The following is a 25984-nucleotide window of genomic DNA, read 5'->3' as shown; positions in this document are numbered from 1 at the left end:
TTCTAACCCCCCCTAAGGTATCTTCCCGAGAAACCAACCTATATCCTATGCCCTCCTTCTTCCAAATCAAAGGGAATTTAATACCAGACTTCTACCTCTTGAATGTAGTGACTGAATGTATGGGCCCCAATTGTCCAAAAAAGTCTTCCTCCTCCTAGAGGAGCCTCTTACTCCCCGGCGTTCACAAAGCATCAGCTCATGAAATCTATTTCTCCAGTGCCAGAAGTCCGGGAGAGTACTGCCTACCCATTGACAAAGTAGCAACCTCTTACCCACCAGACAGGCCTTACGGACCAGATGCCTCCCAGATGTGCTCTGTAAGACAAAGACCTCATGTTTATCCAGCAGTACACCCATCGGAGAGCATACAATTTTAGAGCCCAGTAAAAATGACAAATACTGCAATATAGCTTTCCAAAAATTCTGTACCTGAAAGCATTCCTACAAACAGTGGAATAGTGAGCCTGGCACTCTCCCACATTTTTCACATAACGGGTCTTCCACCCCTCCCATCCGTAAAAGCTGGGTTTTTGTGAGGTATGCTCTATGAAGAATTCGGTATTGGCATTCACGGAGGCCCGCATTACCGGTCATCTCCGGAATCCGAGAAAGCAGTATATCGAAATCCAAGGATAGTCCTGGCCTAGTTAAGTCTCTAACCCAACGCATTCTAATTGACTCTCTGTCCTTCTTAAGTGGTAGCTTCCCCAATAACTTAAACAACTTCGAAACTGAAAATTGATCCGTTCCCTCTCCTTCTAGGAATTGTCTCATCCGATGACAATGCCTGTCTCTCAAAGCCTCCAAGTCTAAGGACCTCACATAGTGTGTTATTTGATGATAGGCAAAAATGTTGTTCATATCATAACCAATACCCAAAGCTCCCAGATTTAACAACATCCCTTGCTTATTTAACAGATGCTCCAAACGACTAATGCCCAAGTGCCCCCAAACCTGAAATGTCCTATTATCCATCCCAGGCTGAAAGGACAAGTTTCCACATATGGGTAACATATCTGACGTATTGTTCGACAGGCCCCAAATACCCATCAGGTCTTTCCAAAGAGACTGCAAAGATGTCAGCAGCAAGATGTTCCTCAGATGTTCCGGAACACTAGCCCTAGGTGCCTGTAATAGAAAATAAAAATGACAAGGGGCAAAGAACTGTCCTTCTATTTTACGGGGTGTATAATCTTCACGATCATAAAACCAGTCACTAAAATGCCTCAATAAGCATGCCCTATTATACCGTTTCAGGTCTGGTAAGCCCAATCCTCCCTCCTTCCAGTGACCCATCAACAGAGGTAGTGGCAGTTTGGCCTTTTTCCCTCCCCAACAATACCGTCTAAGCAAGCGATATAATACTTTAAAATCTCGGTGGTAGATAAGAACGGGCAATAGCCTTATACAATAAAGCCACCTAGGGAATTCCACCATCCGAAATAACTGAATGTGCCCATAGAGTGTGAGGGGCAAAGTCACCCAACTCTTCAGCCGTGTCTCTGTAGCGCCCAGCAGTCTATTCACGTTCAATCGATATATATCCGCCAAGTTCATGGACAGCCAAACCCCCAAATAACAAAACGATCCTTGCGCCCACCGAAGTGGAAAAGTCTGCCCCCACTCTCCTTTCTGCTCCTCTGAGGAGGCCAGTGCCAAAGATTTCATATAGTTAAGCATAATCACCAAATTCTTGAAAGAGTTCTAACAAAGCCGGGAGTGACTGGGAGGGCTGTGTCAAATGTACTAGTAAGTCATCCGCAAAGGCCGACAACTAAAATCGAGAGACACCTATCAGTACTCCTTTAATCTCCGGGTGGGTTTGTATTGCTCTAACCAGTGGATCTAAGGACAAGACAAACAATAGAGGAGAGAGCGGACACCCCTGCCTGGTGCCTCGATAGATGTTAAATGAGCGGGAGCGGACCCCATTTACCTAGACATATGCCAAAGGCTCCAGATATAACACCTGAATCGCATCTAGAAAGAACCCTTGAATACCATATTGCTTCAAAGTCTCAAACAGATAGGGCCACCTCACCCTGTCAAAGGCTTTCTCTGCATCAAAACTGATTAATAGAGAAGCCAGACGCTTATGTTGCACCGTCTCTAAAGATGCCAATATAGCATGGAGGTTCCGAACCGCTGTCCTCCCTTTCACAAACCCCACTTGAGCTTCCTCTACTAACTCCGGGAGTACTCGGGCCAGCCGATTTGCCAATATCTTAGCATATAATTTGGCATCCATATTAAGAAGGGAAATTGGTCTATACGATCCCGGATCTGCCATATCTTTACCCGCCTTCGGGATAACTACAATCTGAGCTACCTTCATTGTTTCCGGCATCGTCCACTCCTCTACCATGGCATTGAACAGGGCCAAAAGCGGTTTTTTAAGATTTTCGTAGAACTGTTTGTAAAACTCCACACGATAGCCATCCGTACCTGGTGTTTTGTGAGAAGCACTTTGCTGCAATGCCAACATTAGATCTCCCTCCACAATTGGGCTATTTAACCTCTGCAACTGCCGGGGGGACAATTTAGGGAGCTCTACCAAATCTAAAAACATTTCAGCATTCAGCCCCTCATCTTCCGGCCTAGCATAAAGGGTCTCATAATACTGGCCAAAACGGTCTGCTATGCTCTGATCTGTTCTCAGGAACTGCCCATTTGAGGCCTTCAATTGCAGAACTCTGGAGGTTCCCTTTTTATTCCGCCCCATATTCGCCAATAATTTCCCTGCCTTGTTGCCATATTGGAATAGTTTATATTTATAATACAACTGGGACTTGACTGCTCTATGATGCAACAGTTCATTGAGTTCTTTCTGTGCCCCCAAAAGCAATGACTTGTTCTCATCAGTAGCATTCCTGCTATAAAGCTTCCTATAATTACGAACCTGCAACTCAAGACGTAAAATCTCCTTGTCTCGAAGCCTCCGAGTTCTAGCGCAATAAGAAATAATATCCCCTCACAATACAGCCTTCTCTGTTTTCCAAAAAAGGGTCGGTTGCTGTCTGTGAATATCATTATGAAATTCATAGTCTGCCATCCTCTCGGTTAGAAATATCTGGAATTTCTGATCTCCTACTAAATCTAAGGGATATCTCCAAAGGCGCGTTCCATCTCCCCTCATGGGTCTCCTCCATCTTAGCCATATCAGGGCATGATCTGAGACCTCATAAGGCCCGATCTCTGCCTGCACCATCTGCGAGAAGAGAGAGCCCGAGACAAACAAGTAATCTATACGAGATTGGGACGCATGTGTTCTAGAAAGGTGAGTAAAGTCTCTATCCAATGGGTGTAAAATACGCCACACATCCACCAGGTCTAATGCCTCACAAAGCAAGGTTAAGGCGCAAGCACCCCCCGAACTCCCAGCACCAGAGCCTGATCTATCAAGCCGGGGATCAACCACCAGATTAAAATCTCCTCCCATGATAATATTCCCCCCTTTGAACTTGGTTACTTTACATATCAGCCCCTGAAAAAACTTTTTATCAAACACATTTGGGGCATACACATTACACAGCACCAGTTGCTGGCCATCAATTTCCACCTGTGTCACAATGTAACGGCCCTCCGAACTCCTAAGTGTGGAAGTGATCTTTATTTGTAAACCTTTCCTAAAGAGAATTAGTACTCCGGCCTTCCTCCCTACTGCTGGTGCCTCTAGCAGGGATCCTACCCATCCTGTCTTGAATTTTGAATGTTCCCCTGATGACAGATGTGTCTCCTGCAATAGGGCTATATCCACTTGTTATCTTTTCAGTGCCTGGAGCACTTTTGTCCGCTTTATGGGGGACGAAACTCCCCCAATATTCCAAGAGACAATTTTAAGTGACCCCAGTACACCAGAACTCTAATATCAACATAAAAAAGGTTATACATCTGAACAGCATGAGAGAAACCCTCCCAGCCCATAGGGTTCCCCTCTTCAATCCCCCTTGACTTGGCCCCTGGAACCAACACTCTTTCAGATACCTCCCTCTCCCTCTCCCTCTTATCCCCCCTCCCCCCTTCCCTACCCCTGAACTTCTCCACAGTGCCACTATGGCCTAGGTCACGTGAGCTCCCCCCCCCCCCCCCCCCGACACCTCCCTCTATCTTCTATCCAATCTGGTACTTTCTCAAGGAACTCCTCTCCCCAGTGTACTGCAGCATTGACCTCTCTATTAACCCGTTGCCTGTGTTAACCCCTAATTACACTTTAGAATCTTTTAACCTTAGTTGGCATAATAGACCCCTTTTTCCCCTAGCATCCGGGTCTCCTCATCAGGTTTAATAGCATAAATTGTAAAGCACTGCCTCTTTCCCTTAAAGTGTAGGTCTTATGCCCCAACCAAACATTTAACATTTGAAACATTAACGATAAACATATTTGAGCTTTATCTGCCACTCCACGGTCTGTAACATGCCATCACACTCTGGATCACGAACTTAACCAACTTTTCCTCGACTGGGTGATATATACGCTCCATTTTGGCTCTCAGGGAGCACTCTCTCAATGTTCCTTCAAGTCCTCTTCAGATGCCTGTTCCGATATGATCCTCCGCAATCAAGTCTCATTTTGCAAACTACATAGCCTCTATAACTCTCCAGTCTTTTTTTAAGAACCTTCAGCTGCTCGAGGTCTTGAGTATATCGGTCTCTGTCAGAAAAACTTCTTAGTTGTTCAGCTCCAATGCAGTCTCTAGGAATCTCCATCCTCGGCGCTCCTTCAGCCGCCCATCATACGCCAACTCACGCTGATCCTTCAGCCGCCAAATCCCGCTTCACGAATTTCAGAGCCTCAGTCGCCGAGGAGAACATAGTCTGCTTCCCATCATGCCAAATCTTTAAACGGACCGGGTATAACAAAGCAAACTGTATTTTCTTGGCAAATAGCAGTTGACATACTTCTCAAAAGGCTCGCCACTGCATCGACACCCCAGCTAAAAAATCCTGGAAGCAACGCACCGTAGCGTTCTCATATTGTACAGTCCCTGCTTTCCGAAAGGCTCTGAGAATTTCTTGTTTATGAGCAAAGTTGAGGACTTTGAAGATAACCACTCGGGGGCGTGGGTCTTTCAGGCTTCCAGGCCCCAGTCGGTGAGCGCGCTCCACTCTTAAGGGCCCAGACAGCGATTGTAACTTTAAAGTTTTAGGGAGCCAGCTTTCTAAAAAGTCTCTCAGTTCTGGGTCTTTAATCTTTTCAGGCAGGCCTACCATTCTGATGTTACTTCTACGAGCCCGGTTCTCCAGATCCTCTAATTTACTTTCCAGTCTTTCCACTTTGCTTTTCAAGTCCTGTTGTGTGGTCTCATGCTGCTGAACTCGATCTTCCACATCTGAAAGCCTCTGCTTGCAAAGAGAGAACTCCGATTGTATATTCTCCAGCTTTGCATCAATGCCTCCCAGCTGCTCTGTGATCTTCTGCAGCTTGGTGTCCACCGAGGTGCCCAACATAGCCGAGACCTCCGCCGCCACCTCCGCTGCCTATACGGAACTCACCGACTTCGGGCCTTCTCCCTCTCCATCCGCCATCTTTGTTTCAGCAACGCGACTCCGTGTCGCGTCTTTCTTCGCCGATTTAGTAGCCATCCCCTGTACTTTTGGCTTTGCGTTTTCTTCCAGCAATTCTCCATGCTGTCCGCTCTCCCTTGATTGGCGTTCCGCTTATCACAGCGGCAAAGGTAAAGTTTTTTATGCGAGAACAGGCGCGAGGGAGGCGAGAGCTCAGCACACCCGCTCTCTAGCCGTGCATCACGTGACCCTCCTAAAGACTCTCTTTTTAAAAAATCTGTTCTCTTTTTTCTAAATATAGCCTGTGGTGGAACTGAGGCACCAAATAGTACTTCATTTACTTGTGTAACCCAGGTCTCACCCGTAAACTGGGTCCGGTCTCAGGCCACTCGCCTCCACCTACACTTCTCCCCTCCTTCCTGTACACATTAATTGATTTGATTTGCTTACTTTATTTTTGTCTATTAGATTGTAAGCTCTTTGAGCAGGGACTGTCTTTCTTCTATGTTTGTGCAGTGCTGCGTAAGCCTTGTAGCGCTATAGAAATGCTAAATAGTAGTAGTAGTAGCCACATAGCAGATTAGTTCATTTTAGTTCTGTTTCACATTCAGGGCTACTCTTACCTCACTCATCCATTTCAGTTTGCCTGCAGTCAAGCTTGGGAGTGGGTCTATGGTCCGGAATATCGATCTGGGGGCTTTGGAGACACTTGCACATTCATGCTGAAAGATACACTATAGTCACAGCTTATGCAAACTCAAACTTTTTATTTCTTCCAACTCTGCAACAGGCAGTACTTCAAACCTTTATTAAGCAGTCCAATCAGCACATTAACTCCAGCTTAGATCCAATCTTTCTGGTGGTCCTCAGGGAACACCTATACCACTTCTCCTCTCAGGTATATTTACAGGGATGTCATGTGGGCACCAAATGTGTACATATATACAGTTCACCTGTCCATGCTTATCCTGTAGGGCAGTTCTTTTCTCAGTGGCTATTTCTCTTCCTCGCAGCACAAATTCAATCACTGTGGGCTCAGATCCTTCTCTGGTCTGACCTTCTTCCAGCAGTGACCGCCCCCCCCCCCCCACCCCTCTCTGGATCTACCCTGGTCCTGAGCTCTCCCTAGCTCCAATCCCCTGCTCCCGGGCTGGGTCTTTCCTCTGTTCACCCGTAGCACATACAACTTCCTGATTGCCACTTTCAGGAGCCGCAACCCTCCTTTACAGCCAGTGATCACACTTCTCACTTAGGATTCCCCTTTTTCCCTCCTGGACTCTTTGCATGGGATCATCAAGCAACCAAAGACCCCCCCCCCCTACTTGGGCATAATTCCATTTAACCCCTCTGCAACTCCTTCCCCCTTGTCATTCTCTACAAGTGCAACTCTTTTCTCCTCCTGCATTCTGTTTCAAAACCACTCCCCATGTGCTGGGACTCCTCCCACCAAGGGGCCTTATCACTCCAGCCTGTAGCAGGGACCTCCTCCCCCCCCCCCCCCCCCCCCCAGGGCTCTGGAAAAATCTGTCACTTTAGATATACCCATTCCATAGAGCATTATACTGGTTTCAAATTCTAACTGATTTTCTTAGTCTAAAGAAGTGCTTGTATCATTTTTATATGTGATTTTAATATCCATTAAAAATTCACTGTATAAATCTTTTCTTGATAAAGAGGTAATGTTTAAGAATATTACAAATACTTGAGTGAAATTCAGAATCATTATAACAGATCCTTGCTAAACATTACACATTTCTTCATATTTTGTTTGGGAAAAATCTAATCTTTGTAAAGGCAAAGTTATATATTTTTTTTAATAATTCTAATTAAAACATCTGTTATTCTCTTAGGATCAAGTACCAGTGCAGCACCTACAACGACAGGTAATATTAAATACCCTCTTTTTAAAAAATCATTTCTTGATAGAGAGGTAATACTTAAGAATATTACAAATACGTGAGTGAAATTCAAAATCATTAGAACAGATCCTTGCTAAACATTACATATTAACCTAGGCACCTGCACTACATCCATGCTCACAATTTCACGAATAAGAGAGCTAGAGTTAGAAATTTTCAAAGTGGCAAATCATTGGCTGTAGCTTTACTAACAAGTTCAAAATACCTGAATTTTAACTATTGGTAAAAATTCCAATGATCCCCAAATCTTTAAATGTATGTATACTGTAAAACAGAGAACATTAGAATTGCCTCAGCTAGTCCATATCGACCTAGCCAAATCAGCTCAAGACAATCCAGATCTTCCCCTCTTATAGCTCACAGTTTCGCCAAGCCCTAATTATTCACTCATAATAGTGATGCACTCAAGCTTGACCAACTTCATCTGTCCAAAAGAACCCACAAAGATTCCATAATTCACCCCTCTTTTCTGCCTGCTGTAACCGCACCACTCTCCCTATACTTGATACTAGGCTGGTGACATTATAAAAAAAACAGCTATTTCTTTATTTATCAGTTTCTTAGTACCAAGAAGCTTTTGTTTCATGTTTACATATTATTTTTATATCTATTAAATATTCACTATTAAATATTTGCTCCAAAAACTATATATATATTTTTTTAATACAAAGGATTTGTTTGGAATATATTCTGATTAAAAAATGTCTGGTTGTTTTAGGAGGAACTACCACTGCAGCACCTACGACAACAGGTAATATTAAAAACCTTCTTTCTTCAAAATCTGTTCTCTTTTGGATGATACTAACCTGGTGATGTAATGACAAAGCAGATCTCTCTATATAAAAGGCACCTCCAACGTTCTAAATTTGTAGTTGCAAGATCGCATGAGTGTCTGCCCCGCCCCCGCGTCACAACGTGATGACGTTGAGGGCGGAGCAATGACACTCAATAAATCGGATTGTCATTGGGTAATCTCTGTTTGCACTCCCCAATGCAGCCGTCATTCCCACACACTCAAAACCAACCAAAATCGGCGCTGGACCCCGTCCCCCCGCCTACAGTCTCCCTCACCCACCCTCCCGCAGCCGCTCGCTCACCGTTCCAACGCCCTCTCCTCTCCGACTCCGGCCATGGTGCCCGACGATTCCTACACACGAGCAAGGAAACCCATTGGTTAATCTCTGTTTCCACTCCCCAACACAGCCATCATTCCCACACACTCAAAACCAAGCACACAGACGTTTTTTTTTCTTCCGAGGGGCACACACACACACTTTCACTCTCTCTCTCTCTCACACAATCACTCTCACATACACTATCTCAAATATACACACTCCAAGGAAAACCTTGCTAGCGCCCGTTTCATTTGTGTCAGAAACGGGCCTTTTTTACTAGTATTTCTATATTTATCAGTTAATTAGTACCAAGAAGCTTTTGTTTCATGTTTACATATTATTTTAATATCTATTAAATATTCACTCTATAAATCTTTTCTATATATTGAAATAATTTGGAAAATCTTACTAACAGTTCAGTCAAATTCAGAATGAATAGAACAGATCCTTGGTAAATGTTGCACAGTTCTTCAAATTTTGCTTCAAAAACTATATATATATTTTTTAATACAAAGGATTTGTTTGGAATATATTCTGATTAAAAAATGTCTGGTTGTTTTAGGAGGAACTACCACTGTAGCACCTACGACAACAGGTAATATTAAAAACCTTCTTTCTTCAAAATCTGTTCTCTTTTGGATGATACTAGGCTGGTGACATTATAAAAAAAACAGATATGTCTTTATTTATCAGTTTCTTAGTACCAAGAAGCTTTTGTTTCATGTTTACATGTTATTTTAATAACCATTAAATATCCACTCTATAAATATTTTCTATATATTGAAATAACTTTGAAAAATATTACTAATAGTTCAGTTAAATTCAAAATGTATAGAACAGATCCTTGGTAAATGTTGCACAGTTCTTCAAATTTTGCTTCAAAAACTATATATATATATATTTGTTTTAATACAAAGGATTTGTTTGGAATATATTCTGATTAAGAAATTTCTGATTGTTTTAGGAGGAAGTACCACTGTGGCTCCTACAACAACAGGTAATATTAAACACCTTCTTTCTTCAAAATCTGTTCTCCTTTGGATGATGCTAGCCAAATCGGTATAATCGAATGCCGCTTTTTTGACAACTTTGCCACTTTCCTGTCGCGGAGCCGGCGAAAGTTCAAGGGGCCGTGTTGGTGGTGAAGCGAAGGCGGGACATGGGCGGGCATGGGGAGGGTTAACAGATGGCTGGCTTTAGTCCATAATGGAAAAGAAACGTCTTTAACGAGCATTTCGCCTGCATGACTTGGTCCTTTCATTTTCATGACCAAGTCACAAAAAGGTGCCCTTACTGACCAGATGACCACCGGAGGGAATCGGGGATCACTGCCCCGTACTCCCCCAGTGGTCACCAACCCCCCTCCCACCCAAACAAAAACAAAAACAAACTTTTTTGTCATCCTCAAATGTGATACCCAGCTCCCTGACAGTAGTATGCAAGTCCCTGGAGCAGTTTTTAATGGGTGCAGTGCATTTCAGGCAGGCAGACCCAGGTCCATCCCCCCCTACCTGTTACACTTGTGGTGCTAAGTGTTTTGAGCCCTCCAAACCCCCCCAAAACCCACTGTACCCACATGTAGGTGCCCCCTTCACCCATAAGGGCTATGGTAATGGTGTAGCTTTGTGGGGAATGGGTTTAGGGGCGATTTGAGGGGCTCATCACCCAAGGTGAGGGAGCTATGCACCTGGGAGCTATTTGTGTATTTTAAAATTTTTTTTAGAATTGCCGCTTAGGGTGCCCCGTTGGTGTCCTGGCATGTCATGGGGACCAGTGCACTACAAATGCTGGCTCCTCCCATGACCAAATGCCTTGGATGTAGCCAGGGTTGAGATCAGGGGCGTAGCCACGGGTGGGCCTGGGTGGGCCCAGGCCCACCCACTTAACCCCAAGGCCCACCCAGGAATGGTGCACCCCGAGTCGAGCGGTGCGGGTGACAGGGCCTCGCGCTCTAAGAAGCCCCGCGTGGCGCGCCTCCTTCCCTCCCTCAGCCCGACCGGCAGCCCTCCTCCGCTCCTCCTCCATTCTGTTCCCCCCCTCCACGCAAGAGCGTTGAACCTGTCATTTTTCTTTTCAGTAGCAGCGAGCGACGTGAAGACACTACTTCAAGATCTCGGCGGCCTTTTCCTCTTCACACAGTGTCCGTCCCGCCTTTACGATGACGTATTTCCTGTTTCCGCGAAGGCGGGTTGGACGCTGTGTGAAGAAGGGGAAGGGAGAACTTGCAGTGTCTTCACGTCGCTCGCTGCTACTGAAAGAAAAAGGACAGGTTCAACACACTCGTGTGCACGAGGGGGGGGGTGGATGGAGAGGACTCGAGCTGTTGGGGAGGTGAGGGAGGGCAGGGAGAATCGCTGACCATGGATGGGAGGGGAGGGGAGAGGGGAACGGAGAGGACTTGGAGGGCTGTTGGGGAGCTGAGGGAGGGCAGGGAGAATCGCTGACCATGGATGGGATAGGATGGGAGGGGAGGGGGGAACGGAGAGGACTCGGAGGGCTGTTGGGGAACTAAGGGAGGGCAGGGAGAATCGCTGGCCATGGATGGGAGGGGAGGGGGGAACGGAGAGGACTCGGAGGGCTGTTGGGGAGCTGAGAGGGGGGGCAGGGAGAATCACAGGCCATGGAGGGGAGGGGGAATGGAGAGGACTTGGAGGGCTGAGGGAGGGCAGGGAGAATGGCTTGTCATGGATGGGATGGGAGGGAGAATCTCTGGCCATGGATGGGATGGGAGGGCAGGGAGAGGGGAGCTGAGAGAGGGCAGGGAGAATCGCTGACCATGGATGGGAGGAGAGGGGGGAACAGAGAGGACTCGGAGGGCTGTTGGGGAGCTGAGGGAGGGCAGGGAGAATCACTGGCCATGGATGGGAGGGGAGGGGGAACGGAGAGGACTCGGAGGGCTGTTGGGGAGCTGAGGGAGGGCAGGGAGAATCACTGGCCATGGAGGGGAGGGGGAACGGAGAGGACTCGGAGGGCTGTTGGGGAGCTGAGGGAGGGCAGGGAGAATCACTGGCCATGGATGTGAGGGGAGGGGGAATGGAGAGGACTCGGAGGGCTGTTGGGGAGCTGAGGGAGGGCAGGGAGAATCGCTGGCCATCACGGCAGGGGGAGGGAGAGGGAGAGAACAGATCGCTGGACATGAAGAGGAGGGCAGGGGTGGGGAGAGAACAGATCGCTGGAGGGGAGGGGAGACAGGAAATTGCTGGACATCAGGACATGGATGGATGGATGGAGGGGAGAGAGGAAATTGCTGGACATGGATGAGGAGAGGGGAGGGCAGGGGGAGAGAACATAAGGACACAGGAGGATGGTGGACATGGTGAGTGAAAAAATATGGTGGACATGGTGAGTGAAAAAATATCAAATAGAAAGAAGACACTGCATAAAACAGAAGACACTGGGACCAAAGTGAATAGAAAAACTAAATGATCAGACAACAAAGGTAGAAAACAATTTTTAATTCAGAATTTATTAATTGGAATATGTCAGCTTTTGGAAATGTGCATTTGTGATATTTTGCATGTAAGTTTCAATTTTTCTAGTTTTGCTGCATGCTGTGTCTGACTTCTTGAGGTAACTTTCCAGTTCAGAAATTTGCCTTCATATTACTACTACTACTACTACTACTACTATTTAACATTTCTAGAGCTGTTGTGTCATGTGTTTTTCATGTGTGATCAAGGTGCAGTATTCTGCTAGCGTGTAGTATTTGCAGCCTTTTTTGTTTTGTTTTTTGTTTCACTAGGTTGTGTACTGGTGTTTTAGAGCCCGGTGTAATTGTAGTGCTGCCTTTCCACGCATAAGGTTGTAGCTCGTCCTGTCCTTGGAATTAGTGCTGTTATGGTTTGGTAAGGTTATGAGTGTGTTTTTGCACAAGTTTGTGTATAGTGTTTTGCAGTGGAGAGATTGTGTGTTGGCCTTACTGAGGTGGCACCAAAACATCAGAAATGGTGTAGAGCCTAAATCATGACACACTACCTCTTGAAGGATCTATATATGGTCGTTAATAAAAGGAGCTCATTGTGAACACTATCCACCCTAAAAAGGTGTTTAGTGGCTCTACATGAGAATTGTGATATGATCCCTTGTTTCATATTGTTGACGGTCTGAATTTTCCGTATCGGTATATTGGTTTATTAGGGTCTGCCCAGTGTAATATTTATGATACAGTAAGGTTCTGAGTGTGTTTTTGCACAAATTTGTGCATAGTGTTTTGCAGTTGAGCGATTGTGGTTAGTATATGCTTTGAGCAACCACTTTATTCTTTGACATATGACACATATCTAATATCTAAAATTATTTGACATTTGATACATATCTAATATCTAAATTTAATTAAAGTTATTGTCAATGGGGTGGAGCTAGGGAGAGGTGCCAGACCGGGGACTGGAGGTGGGGAAGAGAGAAAAGTGGTGGACCGATTGGTATTAATTGCCTTCGGAGAAAGTCTTCAGCTAACAGAGCTTAAGGATCCTCATTAGCTAAAGTATTTATATTTTGAGGTGGAGGTATGGCGGGGCAGAGATAATTTTGTGCCCACCCACTATAGGCTCAGGCCCACCCAAAATTGGCTGTCTGGCTACGCCCCCGGTTGAGATTGCAGCTTTTAGTTTCCATTATCGCTGAAAAACAAAAGCGGCCATCTCAAACCTGGCTAAATCCAAGGCATTTGGCTGGTTCCAACTGTATTATCGAAGCAAAAGATGGCCGGCCATCTTTTTCGATAATACAGTTACGGCCAGCTGTTGCACTGCCGCCAAAATAGATCACCGGCGATCTATTTCGCCGGCGCTGTTCGATTATGCCCCTCCATGTCTAAGAAAAAATGGACCAAGTCAAGTCGCCCAAGTGCTCCTCAGGGACGCCCTTCTTTTTTCCATTATTGGTCGAGGACACCCATGTGTTAGGCAAACCCCAGTCCCGCCTTCATTATGCTTCTGACAGGCCCCGTGAACTTTGGTCGTCCCCGTGACAGAAAGCAGTTGAGGATGCTCAAAATCGGCTTTCGATTATGCCAATTTGGGTGACCCTGGGAGAAGGACGCCCATCTCCTGATTTGGGTCGAAAGATGGGTGCCCTTCTCTTTCGAAAATAAGCCTGTATATGTCAATTTATTCTGCTACGTTTTCTTACCAAGGTACTAAGTCGTGGAATTCCTTGCCATTATTCATAAATTTAAAAAAAAATCTCGTAGGGAGGGGGGGGGGGAAACTCCTTCACTGCTCGCTGCCGAAGAAAAGACTGACTTGTCTCCTCGGCAGCCTTTTATGCCACTCATGTGCTGCTGAGCTGAGGCCCCGCCCTCTTCCGGCCTCCCCACCAATGGTGGGCAGAATACCCCTTGACGTCACCCAGACTGGTGGGGAAGCCAGAAGAGAAGGGAAGCTCAGGCCAGGGTCTGCCTCGTGGCAGCCGCCATGTTATGTGCGGCTGCTCGGCATGCACCTCGCCGGCCTTCCTTAATATTGGCAGGCTACACCCTCTCGCCCCCTTTCTCACCTTACACTCATAGATGTACAGACCAGGCATGAAACATTTTCTTTTTGGAAAATTTTGGCCACAGCTTTATTAAAACACATTAACACAATCCCTAGGAAGCACCCGAGCTTCTGCTCCCGGCCATGTCTTTTCTAGCTGGAGAGCCTGCATCACCATCCCACGTGGTGGTCAGCCATGACTCCGCCCCCAGCGTGACCGAACGTCCATCTGCTTGGGACTGCACCCCAAACCAGTATTCCAGCTGCCGTACATAGCCAGCGAGGTGATTAGGCCTGTCCCCAGTGCGTGTTCTTGTCGCTTGCCTGAAGCGACCGAGCGTTCTTTCGCCTATTGTTCCCGCACCTCCAAGAATTCCCAGGCTCGGGTGCCTCCGCCACAACCCAGGGGACCTGAGAAGCAGGTCCTCTGGGTCCCCCTTCCCCTAGTCCGTGTTTAACACAGTCTCTCAAGGGCCTCCTGGAAATCATTAAGGAGGAGGTAGTCCGAGAGATGAATGGCGTCTGAGAGGAAGTATCCGGGAAGGAGAGGGGAAGCCCAATGGTGCCAGATCTTCATTCCGCCGAGTTGCTCAAGTCCACAGACCAATCTGTCGATTGACCTTGCTTACACCTCTGGACCACAACCGGGAAGCGGTTCCGTGCCATCGGAGGATGGTGTCCGACCAGAGGATAGTGGTCCTGGTCAAATGAGCAGACAGTTCAAAGAGATCTTGCTTTGCCATGGGGTGCGTCCAACGTCGTTTCCCCCCAAATGAATGAGCAGGACATCTGGCTGGGGTGAGGTGTCCAGCAACCAAAGGACAGAAGGCAGAAGCTGACACCATCTCATACCTGGAATGCCGATCCATGTATTCATCGCACCTCTACTGTCCAAACCCAGGTGTACGCCGGGGCTTCGAGCTGTCAAACGCTTGTAAGCATTGGCCACATAGGAGTGTCCAGTGATCCACGCTACTCGATGCCGCAGTTGACCTTGTAAAAGGAAGGGAGTGGTTAGATGCGCTGCAAAGGTCGGATATAGGTGCGGTACGCTGCGGATTTCCAATGGCCCAGTTGCTGGATCGTATGGGAGGAAAGGCCATGCTGGAATGCCGCAGTAGCTGCCCCTATGTGGAAAGAATGAGTTCCAAAGTTGGCTGGGCACTGACCAGTTACCTGGAGAGCTTGTCGGAAGACAGCTGTGAACTGGAAACGGGTGAGGGGGCTGGCATCCTGGTGGAGCAAGAGGTGCAGACCCACTGGCGGTCTAACCTTTAGGTAGGCAGAGAGGTTGGCCAATGGGCAGGTCTGTAAATCTTGGACAGCATGTAGGATAATGGTGTGCCCCTTACCCGCTTGGTCCATCTTAGACCTAGTGATTCGCAGGCGGACCAGCTCCTGTGTTATGGATATGTCGTCTAGCTGTAATCCTCTGATTGGGTTGGTCTTGGATTGCACAGTAAGTTTGCCTATGCGTAAAGCAGTGTAGAAGATCAGCGAGAATGCCGCCCTGAACAACAGAACCACATAGTTGTCCAAGCACACATTTTTCAGTACTAGCCATAGCAGGAGGAGGAGCTTGTGCGTCACTGGGCGCCTAGCATCGGGGCTCGCCACGCCCACCCTTTTAGCAGTGTCCTTATCAGGAAGCTTGTGCGAGGATTGCCCCATCTGCATAGTTTGGCGAAGAAGGTGAAGCCTGTGAGGCGTGAGATTGAGGCGTGAGATTACCGCTGTCCTGGGAACGCCGCCCTCGAAAGCGTCAGTGATGTAACAGGCAATGAGACGTTCTGTGACAGTTCCACCTCTCCATCCATGATGTTGAAGATATTTGTAGATGTGGTGAAAGGCATTGCGGTAGGTGCGCAGAGTGGAAACAGTTAAGGAGCGGGTGACGAGCAGGTGTGCGGTGCTGTTCCTAGATGCCATAAGTGTTCTGGAACTGGAGTTGGTTCCTTGTCCACCGAGGGGGCAAGCTGTTGAAAGAGTGAAAATTGAAAACGTGAGAGAGCATCAGCTATACGGTTGTCTACTCCAGGTACATGCGTTGCCCTTGCTGTCAGGTTAATTTGCAAGCAACGGAGCACAAAATGTCTGAGAAGCTCTGCAGCGCGTGGGCAATGTGCTGTTTGTTTATGATCTCTACCACTACACCCTACCGGTCTCAGACAGCTTGAAAATTCTGGGAGTCACAATTGACCGAAATCTCACACTCGAAGATCATGCGAAAAAACACAGCAAAGAAAATGTTCTACGCAATGTGGAAACGTAAAAGGATCAAATCTTTCTTCCCAAGGGAAGTATTCCACAGCCTAGTTCAATCAATGGTGCTAAGCCATCTAGACTACTGCAATGCCATTTATGCCGGATGCAAAGAACAAATCATTAAGAAGCTCCAAACAGCTCAAAACACAGCAGCCAGACTCATATTTGGGAAAGCGAAATACGAAAGCGCCAAACCCCTAAGAGAAAAACTACACTGGCTCCCACTAAAAGAACGTATTGCGTTCAAAGTTTGCACCCTGGTCCACAAAATCGTTCACGGGGAAGCCCCGAACTACATATCAGACCTTATAGACTTGCCTACTAGGAACGTAAAAAGATCAACACGCATATTCCTCAATCTCCACTACCCTAACTGCAAAGGGCTAAAATAAAAATCCACATATGCGACCAGTTTCTCATACATTTGTACCCAGCTATGGAACGCACTACTGAAGGCCATAAAAACAACGCAAGACCTAACTATCTTCTGAAGGGTACTGAAAACAGATCTGTTCAAGAAAGCATACCATTTACATCCATCTTAAATATTAAATAATAAGAATATACACGACCTAGACACAACCGAAATCTTATCACTTGACTGATTAACCTCTTTGCTATTAGTGAACAAGCACTATCACTTCAATCCTTATGCCGAATATGGTCTCTCCATAGTCGATGACCTAATGTATGTTATAATCCAATTATCACTCAGGAATCTTCATGCAATACCATAATGTATTCTTCTTTACCATGTATGTACACACATGGTATATATATATATACCATGAACTGTTCCATGTATGTTATGTTCCATCTATGTTACCATGTATGTATGCACCTTAACGCAATACCATTTGTAATTCTGTTACCTGGAAATGGCAACCGCCATTATGGCAAATGTAAGCCACATTGAGCCTGCAAATTGGTGGGAAAATGTGGGATACAAATGCTACAAATAAATAAAGATATTTGTAGATGTGGTGAAAGGCATTGCGGTAGGTGCGCAGAGTCGAAACAACTAAGGAGCTATTGACGAGGAGGTGTGCGGTGCTGTTCCTAGATGCCATAAGTGTTCTGGAACTAGAGTTGATTCCTTGTCCGCTGAGGAGGCAAGCTGTTGAAAGAGTGAAAATTGAAAACGTGAGAGAGCATCAGCTATACGGTTGTCTACTCCAGGTACATGCTTTGCCCGTGCTGTCAGGTTAATTTGCAAGCAACGGAGCACAAAATGTCTGAGAAGCTCTGCAGCATGTGGGCAATGTGCTGTTTGTTTATGATCTCTACCACCGCTGCGTTGTCCGACCAAAGGACTACACTTGTACTGGCCAGCGCAGAGACCCAGATATGAACTGCTGTGACAATGGGGAATAGTTCAAGGAAAGTGATGTTCTCGGTGAGGCTCGTGCAGGTCCACTGCTGTGGCCAGGGGACGGCGAACCAGGACCCATTGTAATATGCTCCGCGGCCCGTGGACCTGGCGGCATCTGTGAAAAGGTTGAGGTCCGTGCTGGATAGTGGGGCCGATTGGATCAAAGCTTTTCCGTTGAAATCCTATAGGAAGCAGAGGCAGATGCGTAGATCCTGCTTAATGGGCAGGGTAATGTGCAGACGGTGATGTGGGCATGACAGGTAGTTTGGTGGTCTGGGTTAACGAATTTATCTCAATTCCCAAGAAGGTAATAACTGGGCTGGGTCCTGTGGTTTTGCTGCATGCGATGGGAACCCCGAACTCATGGGCTACCGTGTAGAAAACATCCATGAGGTCTCGGTAGGTGCTGAAGAGCCTAGGCCTAGGCCCGACAAATAAGAAGTCATCAAGGTAGTGAACGAGATTGCAAGAGGTGGCACACTGGGACACTACCCAATGCAGGAAGGAACTGAATGCTTCGAAAAGGTTGCAAGAGACTGCACATCCCATAGGCATGCACTTGTCAAAATATAACTGATTTGCATGGCAGAATCCTAACAACGGGAAGCAGTGTTGGTGAATAGGCAGCAAGCGGAAAGTGGATTCAATATCCACTTTGGCCATGAGTGCACCTTGGCCAGCCGCCCGGACCAAGGCCAGTGTGGAATCGAAGGACATGTAGTGGACAGATGTGGCACTATCTGATATGAAGTCATTCACAGAGTGACCGGGAGGGTAGGAAAGGTTGTGGATAAGGCGGTACTTTCCGCGTTCTTTCTTAGGTACGGCCGTTAGGGGTGAAACAAACATTCTGGGAAAAGGAGGTTGAAGAAAAGGCCCAGCAAAGAGACCCGCAGATAGTTCAACAGCCAGTTTGTTGGAGATAATACGGGCAAGACAGGTCTTGCGGTGAGATGACGGAGCAGAAGTGATAAGTGGAATGGGTCCTTGGAATGGTATGATGAACCCAACCTGAAAGCCATACAGGAGTAAGCTCGCGTCAGGTCGCTTAGGATATCATAGCAGCCAGGGCCTCATAGTGTCTAAGCAAATGGGAGTGGGTGCTCTGGTGAATGGGTCAAGGTTTTTGCAGTCCTCCCTGTCGCAAGGTTGCCTTCTTGGGGCACAGGGCAAGGGGGTGTGGAACGCCGCATGTAGCACACAAGTGCTTGTATTTGCAATCTTGGATGGTACATCTACCCTTGTTATGCTTCCAGCACACATCTCGTGACAATGTGGCAAGCCTCCCTTGTCGTTTTCCTTGTGGTGGATCTCTGTAATGAGAAGAATGGCGTGGTGCGATGTTGGGTCGAGTGAGGACATTCTGAAGCCACAGGCCCCTATCGTCCATATCCCATGCCATATGGGGGTTAGATTCCATCTTGTCCCTGAAATGTTCGTCGTATGCTAGCCAGGCATGTCCATCGTGCTCATGATATATGCTGAGAACTGTTTCGAGGTAGCAGAGCATTGGATCGATTTGGTCATGCTGTTTCCTGCATACAATGCTCATCATATGCGCATAGGAAAGCACCCAACACGCAAGGTTCCGTGGAATCGGTCTGGTGTGGTCTGGCAGCAGGTCGTCCTTTTTTGCTTGTTTTTTGGCATGCCGTCTACGTCTGCCTTCTGCAAGTTTGAATATGTCAAAGTACTGTCGCTTTTGAACCTTTTTCCGAAGGGAGCTAGGCACCTTCTGCCATAAGCTCTCTGGGGGAACACCGTAGGTGAATGCAGAGGTGGGTACAGAGGGCTGTGCAGTAGGCCGAGCAGGGGAGGGAGAGGAAGAAGAGGAGGAACACGATGAAGAAGAAGATGAAGAGGACGATGAGGAACTGGACCGTGTGGAATGCTTATGTTTCTTACCTTTCTTCTTTCTTTTTGCTACAGGATGTTTAATCGCTGTAGAGGGTTGACATTCTGCTGTGAAGCTGTCAGGGACCTGAGAAAGTCCTGCAGGAGCATCTGGACACATAATGGCTGATGCAGAAGCCTCATTAGGTGCCACACAGTTCAATGCAAGTGCATCGTCATGGCGGTTGATTCGACTAGCTTGGAATGAGGATCTGCCATGAGGTGGAGGTGTGGATCTGTGATGCTCGCTGCGGACACTCCAGGAACTGGTGCGGTCATGCCTAGGATAAGAGGGGGTTCTGTGGTGGTCGTAGGAGTGACGGTAGGCACGGTGTTGTCGACGCCTGCAGCAGGATGGAGATCTATGGGGACTATGGCAAGATTCTGATCTGCGGCTTCTGTGGTGATGACGACACTGGGCCATCTTTGCTGCCTGCCGAGAAAGACCCTTGTTCTCGGTGCTTGGTGCTGGAGCTGCATTGTGGCTGTCTGTTCAAAGCATGAGCACCACGCAGGTTTGCAGGTGAGAGAGATGTGCGCATCGATCCCGAGGCATGTGATGGCGAGGAGCAGCGCAAATTACCTCCCGCACTGGCTGTGTGGGCCTGTCCATCATTCCCACAAGGGCGGGCATCGTGTTCCAATGAGATCAGGTTACGGGCCTCTGGCATCAAACATGTGGTGAGCGGTGGTAAGTTACGGGCCTCTGGCATCAAACATGTGGTGGGCAGCGATCGGTGAGATGGGCCTTCTAGGGAGTCTCATGGCGCTGCGTGCTCCGTAATGCCCAGAGAGTGGTGATGATGGAGGTTGTCGACGGCGAGTGTCTGTGGAGGAGGGGACAATTGCCCACGGTAGCGGTAGGTCAGCAGAATCAATATACCTTTCAGGACGAAGCCGCCGCCGTGTAGATGCACAGGGAACATCTGCTACCTGGTCCGTAGGGTGCGTTGATCTTCTGGTGCAGCGAGGAATTGTGGTCCCTGGAATCGTAGTCTTTCCTTCTGCCGAGCAGTGATGAGCAAGGAAAGGCTCTGTATAGTCAATGCAGAAGTACCTTTAATGATGCTGCCTCTACCTGCAATGCGCCACTTGCTAGGGAAAGCAGTGGAAATGCAGGATTCCAACCCAAATAGGAGTACCTTCAGCAATGCTGCCCAGCTGTCCAGTGATCCACGTGGTAGGTAAAACACTAGAAATGCGGGACTTAAACCCAGGAAAAGCAGGACTGGAACACACAAACTTGGTATCAGAAGACACAGCTGGTTCCTGTTGAGCCACAAGATCCGGTTTGCAAAACTGGTCTCTCTTCGGCAGCCTTAACTGTGTAACAAAAGCAAGTTTTAGAACATTAGAAATACGTATTTGAACCCACAAACTATGCAGCAGAAGACATAGCTGGAACCTGCTGAGCCACAAGCTCAGGTTGTTGAAACTCCTGTAAAAAAAAGAAAAAGTCTTGTGCAAAGCAGCATGGAAACTCCTTCACTGCTCGCTGCCGAAGAAAAGGCTGACTCATCTCCTCGGCAGCCTTTTATGCTGCTCATGTGCTGCTGACCTGAGCCCCGCCCTCTTCCGGCCTCCCCAACAATGGTGGGCAGAATACCCCTTTACGTCACCCAGACTATGGGGAAGCAGGAAGAGAAGGGAAGATTAGGCCGGGGTCTGCCTTGTGGCAGCCGCCATGTTATGTGCGGCTGCTCGGCATGCACCTCACCGGCCTTCCTAATGTGATGCACTTAATTTCAAACAGGGTGTGTTATAGTTTTGGAATTGGCGTGTCATGGGTGTTTCTAAAATCAATGCGGACTGTTTTTGAATATACCCACTCTGCTCCTAACTTAGGTGCTGGGATTTACACCAAGTTTTACTTGGCGTAACTGCCCACTACTAAATTTAGTCATGTGGAATGGCACTCGAATTATTCTATAAATTGCATGAAAATTCAGGCATACTTTAGATATTTTTCATTTCTGCAACTATTTTTAAGATGTGATATAAAGAATCTATTAATAAATGCCTTTTCATTTACTAGTTTCTAACCATGATTGATTTTCTTCAAATATATTTTGTTTTCTTCAGGTTTACCTATGATTTTGAAATTCCTAAAACTATACTCCATGAATCTTTATGGGATAGAGATGTATCATTTCTCTAATAGTCCATTAATGTTCAGAATGTTGTGTGTAGAGCCTTCTTAAACATATAATACATCTTCATATTTTATTTGTGAAAAACAGAGGGGCCCTGTTTACTAAGGTGCGTAAGCGTATTTAGTGTGCGCTAACGTTAGAGACACCAATTTATTGCTTTGAGTGTCTATAGTGTTAGCAAATGCTAGTGCGCTTATACCACGGATTAGTAATCTTGGCCCTTAATTATAGTAAATACAAAAGATCTTTTTTGGAATAAATTCTAAATAAATCATCTCCGGTTCTTTTAGGACCAAGCACCACTGCGGGATCTACAACAATAGGTATGAGCCATCAGTTGCTTCTTTCTTGTACTCATTTCTTATCCTTACTGACTTTCTTAAATTACAAATTGTTTGCTTCAGGTTTCCATAAGATTGTGATATTCATTAATAACGATAATCCTTAATGCTTTCCCAGATAGAGAACTTACAATATATTATTTTTTTATTTGCGAAAAATGTAATTACAGTAAAAACAAAAGATCTTTTACAAATAAATTCTAAATAAAATATTTCCAGTTCCTTTAGATCAAAAAACCACCACAGGATCTACCACAATAGGTACTTTTAAGAACCTTCTTTCCTTAAAATTTGTTCTCTCTCCTCTTACTTTAGAGGAAGTGGTGAAATTATGAGTCATCAAATGCAGCTTTCATGCACTCATTTCTTTTCGTTACGGATTTCCTTAAATTACAAATTGCTTGCTTTAGGTTTACAAACGATTATTTTATTAATCTAAAATTTTAGTCGGTATTGATTTCCTAGATAGAGAATTTACAATATATTATTTTCTTAGTTGCAAATAAATATTTATAGTATAAACAAAAGAGTAAATTCTAATTATAATATATCTGGTTCTTTTAGGATCAAGCACAACTGCAGGATCTACAACAACAGGTAATATTGATAACTTTCTTTCTTTAAAATTTGTTCTCTTTTCTCTTACTGTAGAGGAAGTGGTGAAATTGTGAGTTATCAAATGCATCTTTAATGCACTCATTTCTCCCTTACGGATTCTCTTAAATTAGAAATTGTTTGTTTTAGGTTTAGATACGATTGTGATATTCTTTAAACATTTTACTCCTTAATGCTTTCCCAGATAGGGAATTTACAATATATTATTTTTTCTATTTGTAAAAAAAATAATTATAGTAAAAACAAAAGACGTTTTTGTTTCTTCCGAGGGGCACACACACACACATTCACTCTCTCTCTCTCTCACAATCACTCTCACATACACTATCTCAAACATACACAATCCAAGGAAAACCTTGCTAGCGCCCGTTTCATTTGTGTCAGAAACGGGCCTTTTTTACTAGTATTTCTACATTTATCAGTTAATTAGTACCAAGAAGCTTTTGTTTCATGTTTACATATTATTTTAATATCTATTAAATATTCACTCTATAAATCTTTTCTATATATTGAAATAATTTGGAAAATATTACTAACAGTTCAGTCAAATTCAGAATGAATAGAACAGATCCTTGCTAAATGTTGCACAGTTCTTTAAATTTTGCTTCAAAAACTATATATATATTTTTTAATACAAAGGATTTGTTTGGAATATATTCTGATTAAAAAATGTCTGGTTGTTTTAGGAGGAACTACCACTGCAGCACCTACGACAACAGGTAATATTAAAAACCTTCTTTCGTCAAAATCTGTTCTCTTTTGGATGATACTAGCCTGGTGATGTAATGACAAAGCAGATATTTCTATATTTATCAGTTAATTAGTACCAAGAAGCTTTTGTTTCATGTTTACATATTATTTTAATATCTATTAAATATTCACTCTATAAATCTTTTCTATATATTGAAATAATTTGGAAAATCTTACTAACAGTTCAGTCAAATTCAGAATGAATAGAACAGATCCTTGCTAAATGTTGCACAGTTCTTTAAATTTTGCTTCAAAAACTATATATATATTTTTTAATACAAAGGATTTGTTTGGAATATATTCTGATTAAAAAATGTCTGGTTGTTTTAGATGGAACTACCACTGCAGCACCTACAACAACAGGTAATATTAAACACATTCTTCAAAATCTTTTCTCTTGCGGATGATACTAGGCTGGTGACATTATAAAAAAATAGATATGTCTTTATTTATCAGTTTCTTAGTACCAAGAAGCTTTTGTTTCATGTTTACATGTTATTTTAATATCCATTAAATATTCATTCTATTAATCTTTTCTATATATTGAAATAACTTTGAAAAATACTTCTAATCTATATATATAAAACTCACCCTCAACATTCTATTGGCTGCTGACGTCACTGAAGCCAAGGTTCGTATGTTCGAAGCTCTGAAGCCTCGAAAATCACAGTCTCTGGGCCCCGCCCTCGCGTCAAACGTTATGACGTTGAGGGCGGAGGCGGAGCAATTTACCCACATCGACGACGGGTGGGGAGGGGGCCACAGGAAAGCCTTGCTAGCGCCCGTTTCATTGGCTCCAGAAACGGGCCTTTTTTTACTAGTAGTTCAATAATATTCAGAATGAATAGAATAGATCCTTGGTAAATGTTGCACAGTTCTTTAAATTTTGCTTCAAAAACTAAATATATATATATTTTTTAATACAAAGGATTTGTTTGGAATATATTCTGATTAAAAAATGTCTGGTTGTTTTAGGAGGAACTACCACTGCAGCACCTACGACAACAGGTAATATTAAAAACCTTCTTTCTTCAAGATCTGTTCTCTTTTGGATAATAGTAGCCAGGTGACATTTTAAAAAAACAGTTATTTATTTATTTATTTATCAGTTTCTTAGTACCAAGAAGCTTTTGTTTCATGTTTACATATTATTTTTATATCTAATAAATATTCACTCTTTAAATCTTTTCTATATATTGAAATAACTTTTAAAAATATTTCTACTAGTTCAATAAAATTCAGAATGAATAGAACAACAGATCTTTAATACATAATGCACAGTTCTTCAAATTTTGCTTCAAAAACTATATATGTTTTTTTTAATACAAAGGATTTGTTTGGAATATATTCTGATTAAAAAATGTCTGGTTGTTTTAGGAGGAACTACCACTGCAGCACCTACGACAACAGGTAATATTAAAAACCTTCTTTCTTAAAACTCTGTTCTCTTTTGGATGATACTAGCCTGGTGATGTAATGACAAAGCAGATCTCTATATATAATAGGCACCTCCAACGTTCTAAATTTGTAGTTGCAAGATCGCATGAGTGTCTGCCCCGCCCCCGCGTCACAACGTGATGACGTTGAGGGCGGAGCAATGACACTCAATAAATCGGATTGTCATTGGGTAATATCTGTTTGCACTCCCCAATGCAGCCGTCATTCCCACACACTCAAAACCAACCAAAATCGGCGCTGGACTCCGTCCCCCCGCCTACAGTCCCCCTCACCCACCCTCCCGCAGCCGCTCGCTCACCATTCCACCGCCCTCCCTCTCCTCTCCGACTCCGGCCATGGTGCACGACGATTCCTACACACGAGCAAGGAAACCCATTGGTTAATCTCTGTTTCCACTCCCCAACACAGCCATCATTCCCACATACTCAAAACCAAGCACACAGACGTTTTTGTTTCTTCCGAGGGGCACACACACACACATTCACTCTCTCTCTCTCTCACAATCACTCTCACATACACTATCTCAAACATACACAATCCAAGGAAAACCTTGCTAGCGCCCGTTTCATTTGTGTCAGAAACGGGCCTTTTTTACTAGTATTTCTACATTTATCAGTTAATTAGTACCAAGAAGCTTTTGTTTCATGTTTACATATTATTTTAATATCTATTAAATATTCACTCTATAAATCTTTTCTATATATTGAAATAATTTGGAAAATATTACTAACAGTTCAGTCAAATTCAGAATGAATAGAACAGATCCTTGCTAAATGTTGCACAGTTCTTTAAATTTTGCTTCAAAAACTATATATATATTTTTTAATACAAAGGATTTGTTTGGAATATATTCTGATTAAAAAATGTCTGGTTGTTTTAGGAGGAACTACCACTGCAGCACCTACGACAACAGGTAATATTAAAAACCTTCTTTCGTCAAAATCTGTTCTCTTTTGGATGATACTAGCCTGGTGATGTAATGACAAAGCAGATATTTCTATATTTATCAGTTAATTAGTACCAAGAAGCTTTTGTTTCATGTTTACATATTATTTTAATATCTATTAAATATTCACTCTATAAATCTTTTCTATATATTGAAATAATTTGGAAAATCTTACTAA

At 44.7% G+C, this 25984-nt stretch overlaps 1 protein-coding gene across 1 annotated transcript in view; it reads left to right on the top strand.

Moving 5' to 3' along the window:
• Nucleotides 1–25984, top strand: part of LOC115479047 (mucin-2-like) — a 245734-nt gene that overhangs the window by 49979 nt on the left and 169771 nt on the right. Inside the window, exons 10-19 of the mRNA XM_030216763.1 lie at nucleotides 7356–7388; nucleotides 8143–8175; nucleotides 9102–9134; nucleotides 9504–9536; nucleotides 21987–22019; nucleotides 23339–23371; nucleotides 23733–23765; nucleotides 24378–24410; nucleotides 24780–24812; nucleotides 25741–25773. Of these exons, the coding sequence (XP_030072623.1) occupies nucleotides 7356–7388; nucleotides 8143–8175; nucleotides 9102–9134; nucleotides 9504–9536; nucleotides 21987–22019; nucleotides 23339–23371; nucleotides 23733–23765; nucleotides 24378–24410; nucleotides 24780–24812; nucleotides 25741–25773 (330 nt within the window). The remainder of the gene's footprint in view (nucleotides 1–7355; nucleotides 7389–8142; nucleotides 8176–9101; nucleotides 9135–9503; nucleotides 9537–21986; nucleotides 22020–23338; nucleotides 23372–23732; nucleotides 23766–24377; nucleotides 24411–24779; nucleotides 24813–25740; nucleotides 25774–25984) is intronic.

Source organism: Microcaecilia unicolor, chromosome 10 (assembly GCF_901765095.1).
Source record: "Microcaecilia unicolor chromosome 10, aMicUni1.1, whole genome shotgun sequence".
Classification (NCBI taxonomy): domain Eukaryota; kingdom Metazoa; phylum Chordata; class Amphibia; order Gymnophiona; family Siphonopidae; genus Microcaecilia; species Microcaecilia unicolor.
The sequence above is the reverse complement of the archived record's forward strand: the minus strand, read 5'-3'. Positions and strand labels throughout refer to the sequence as shown.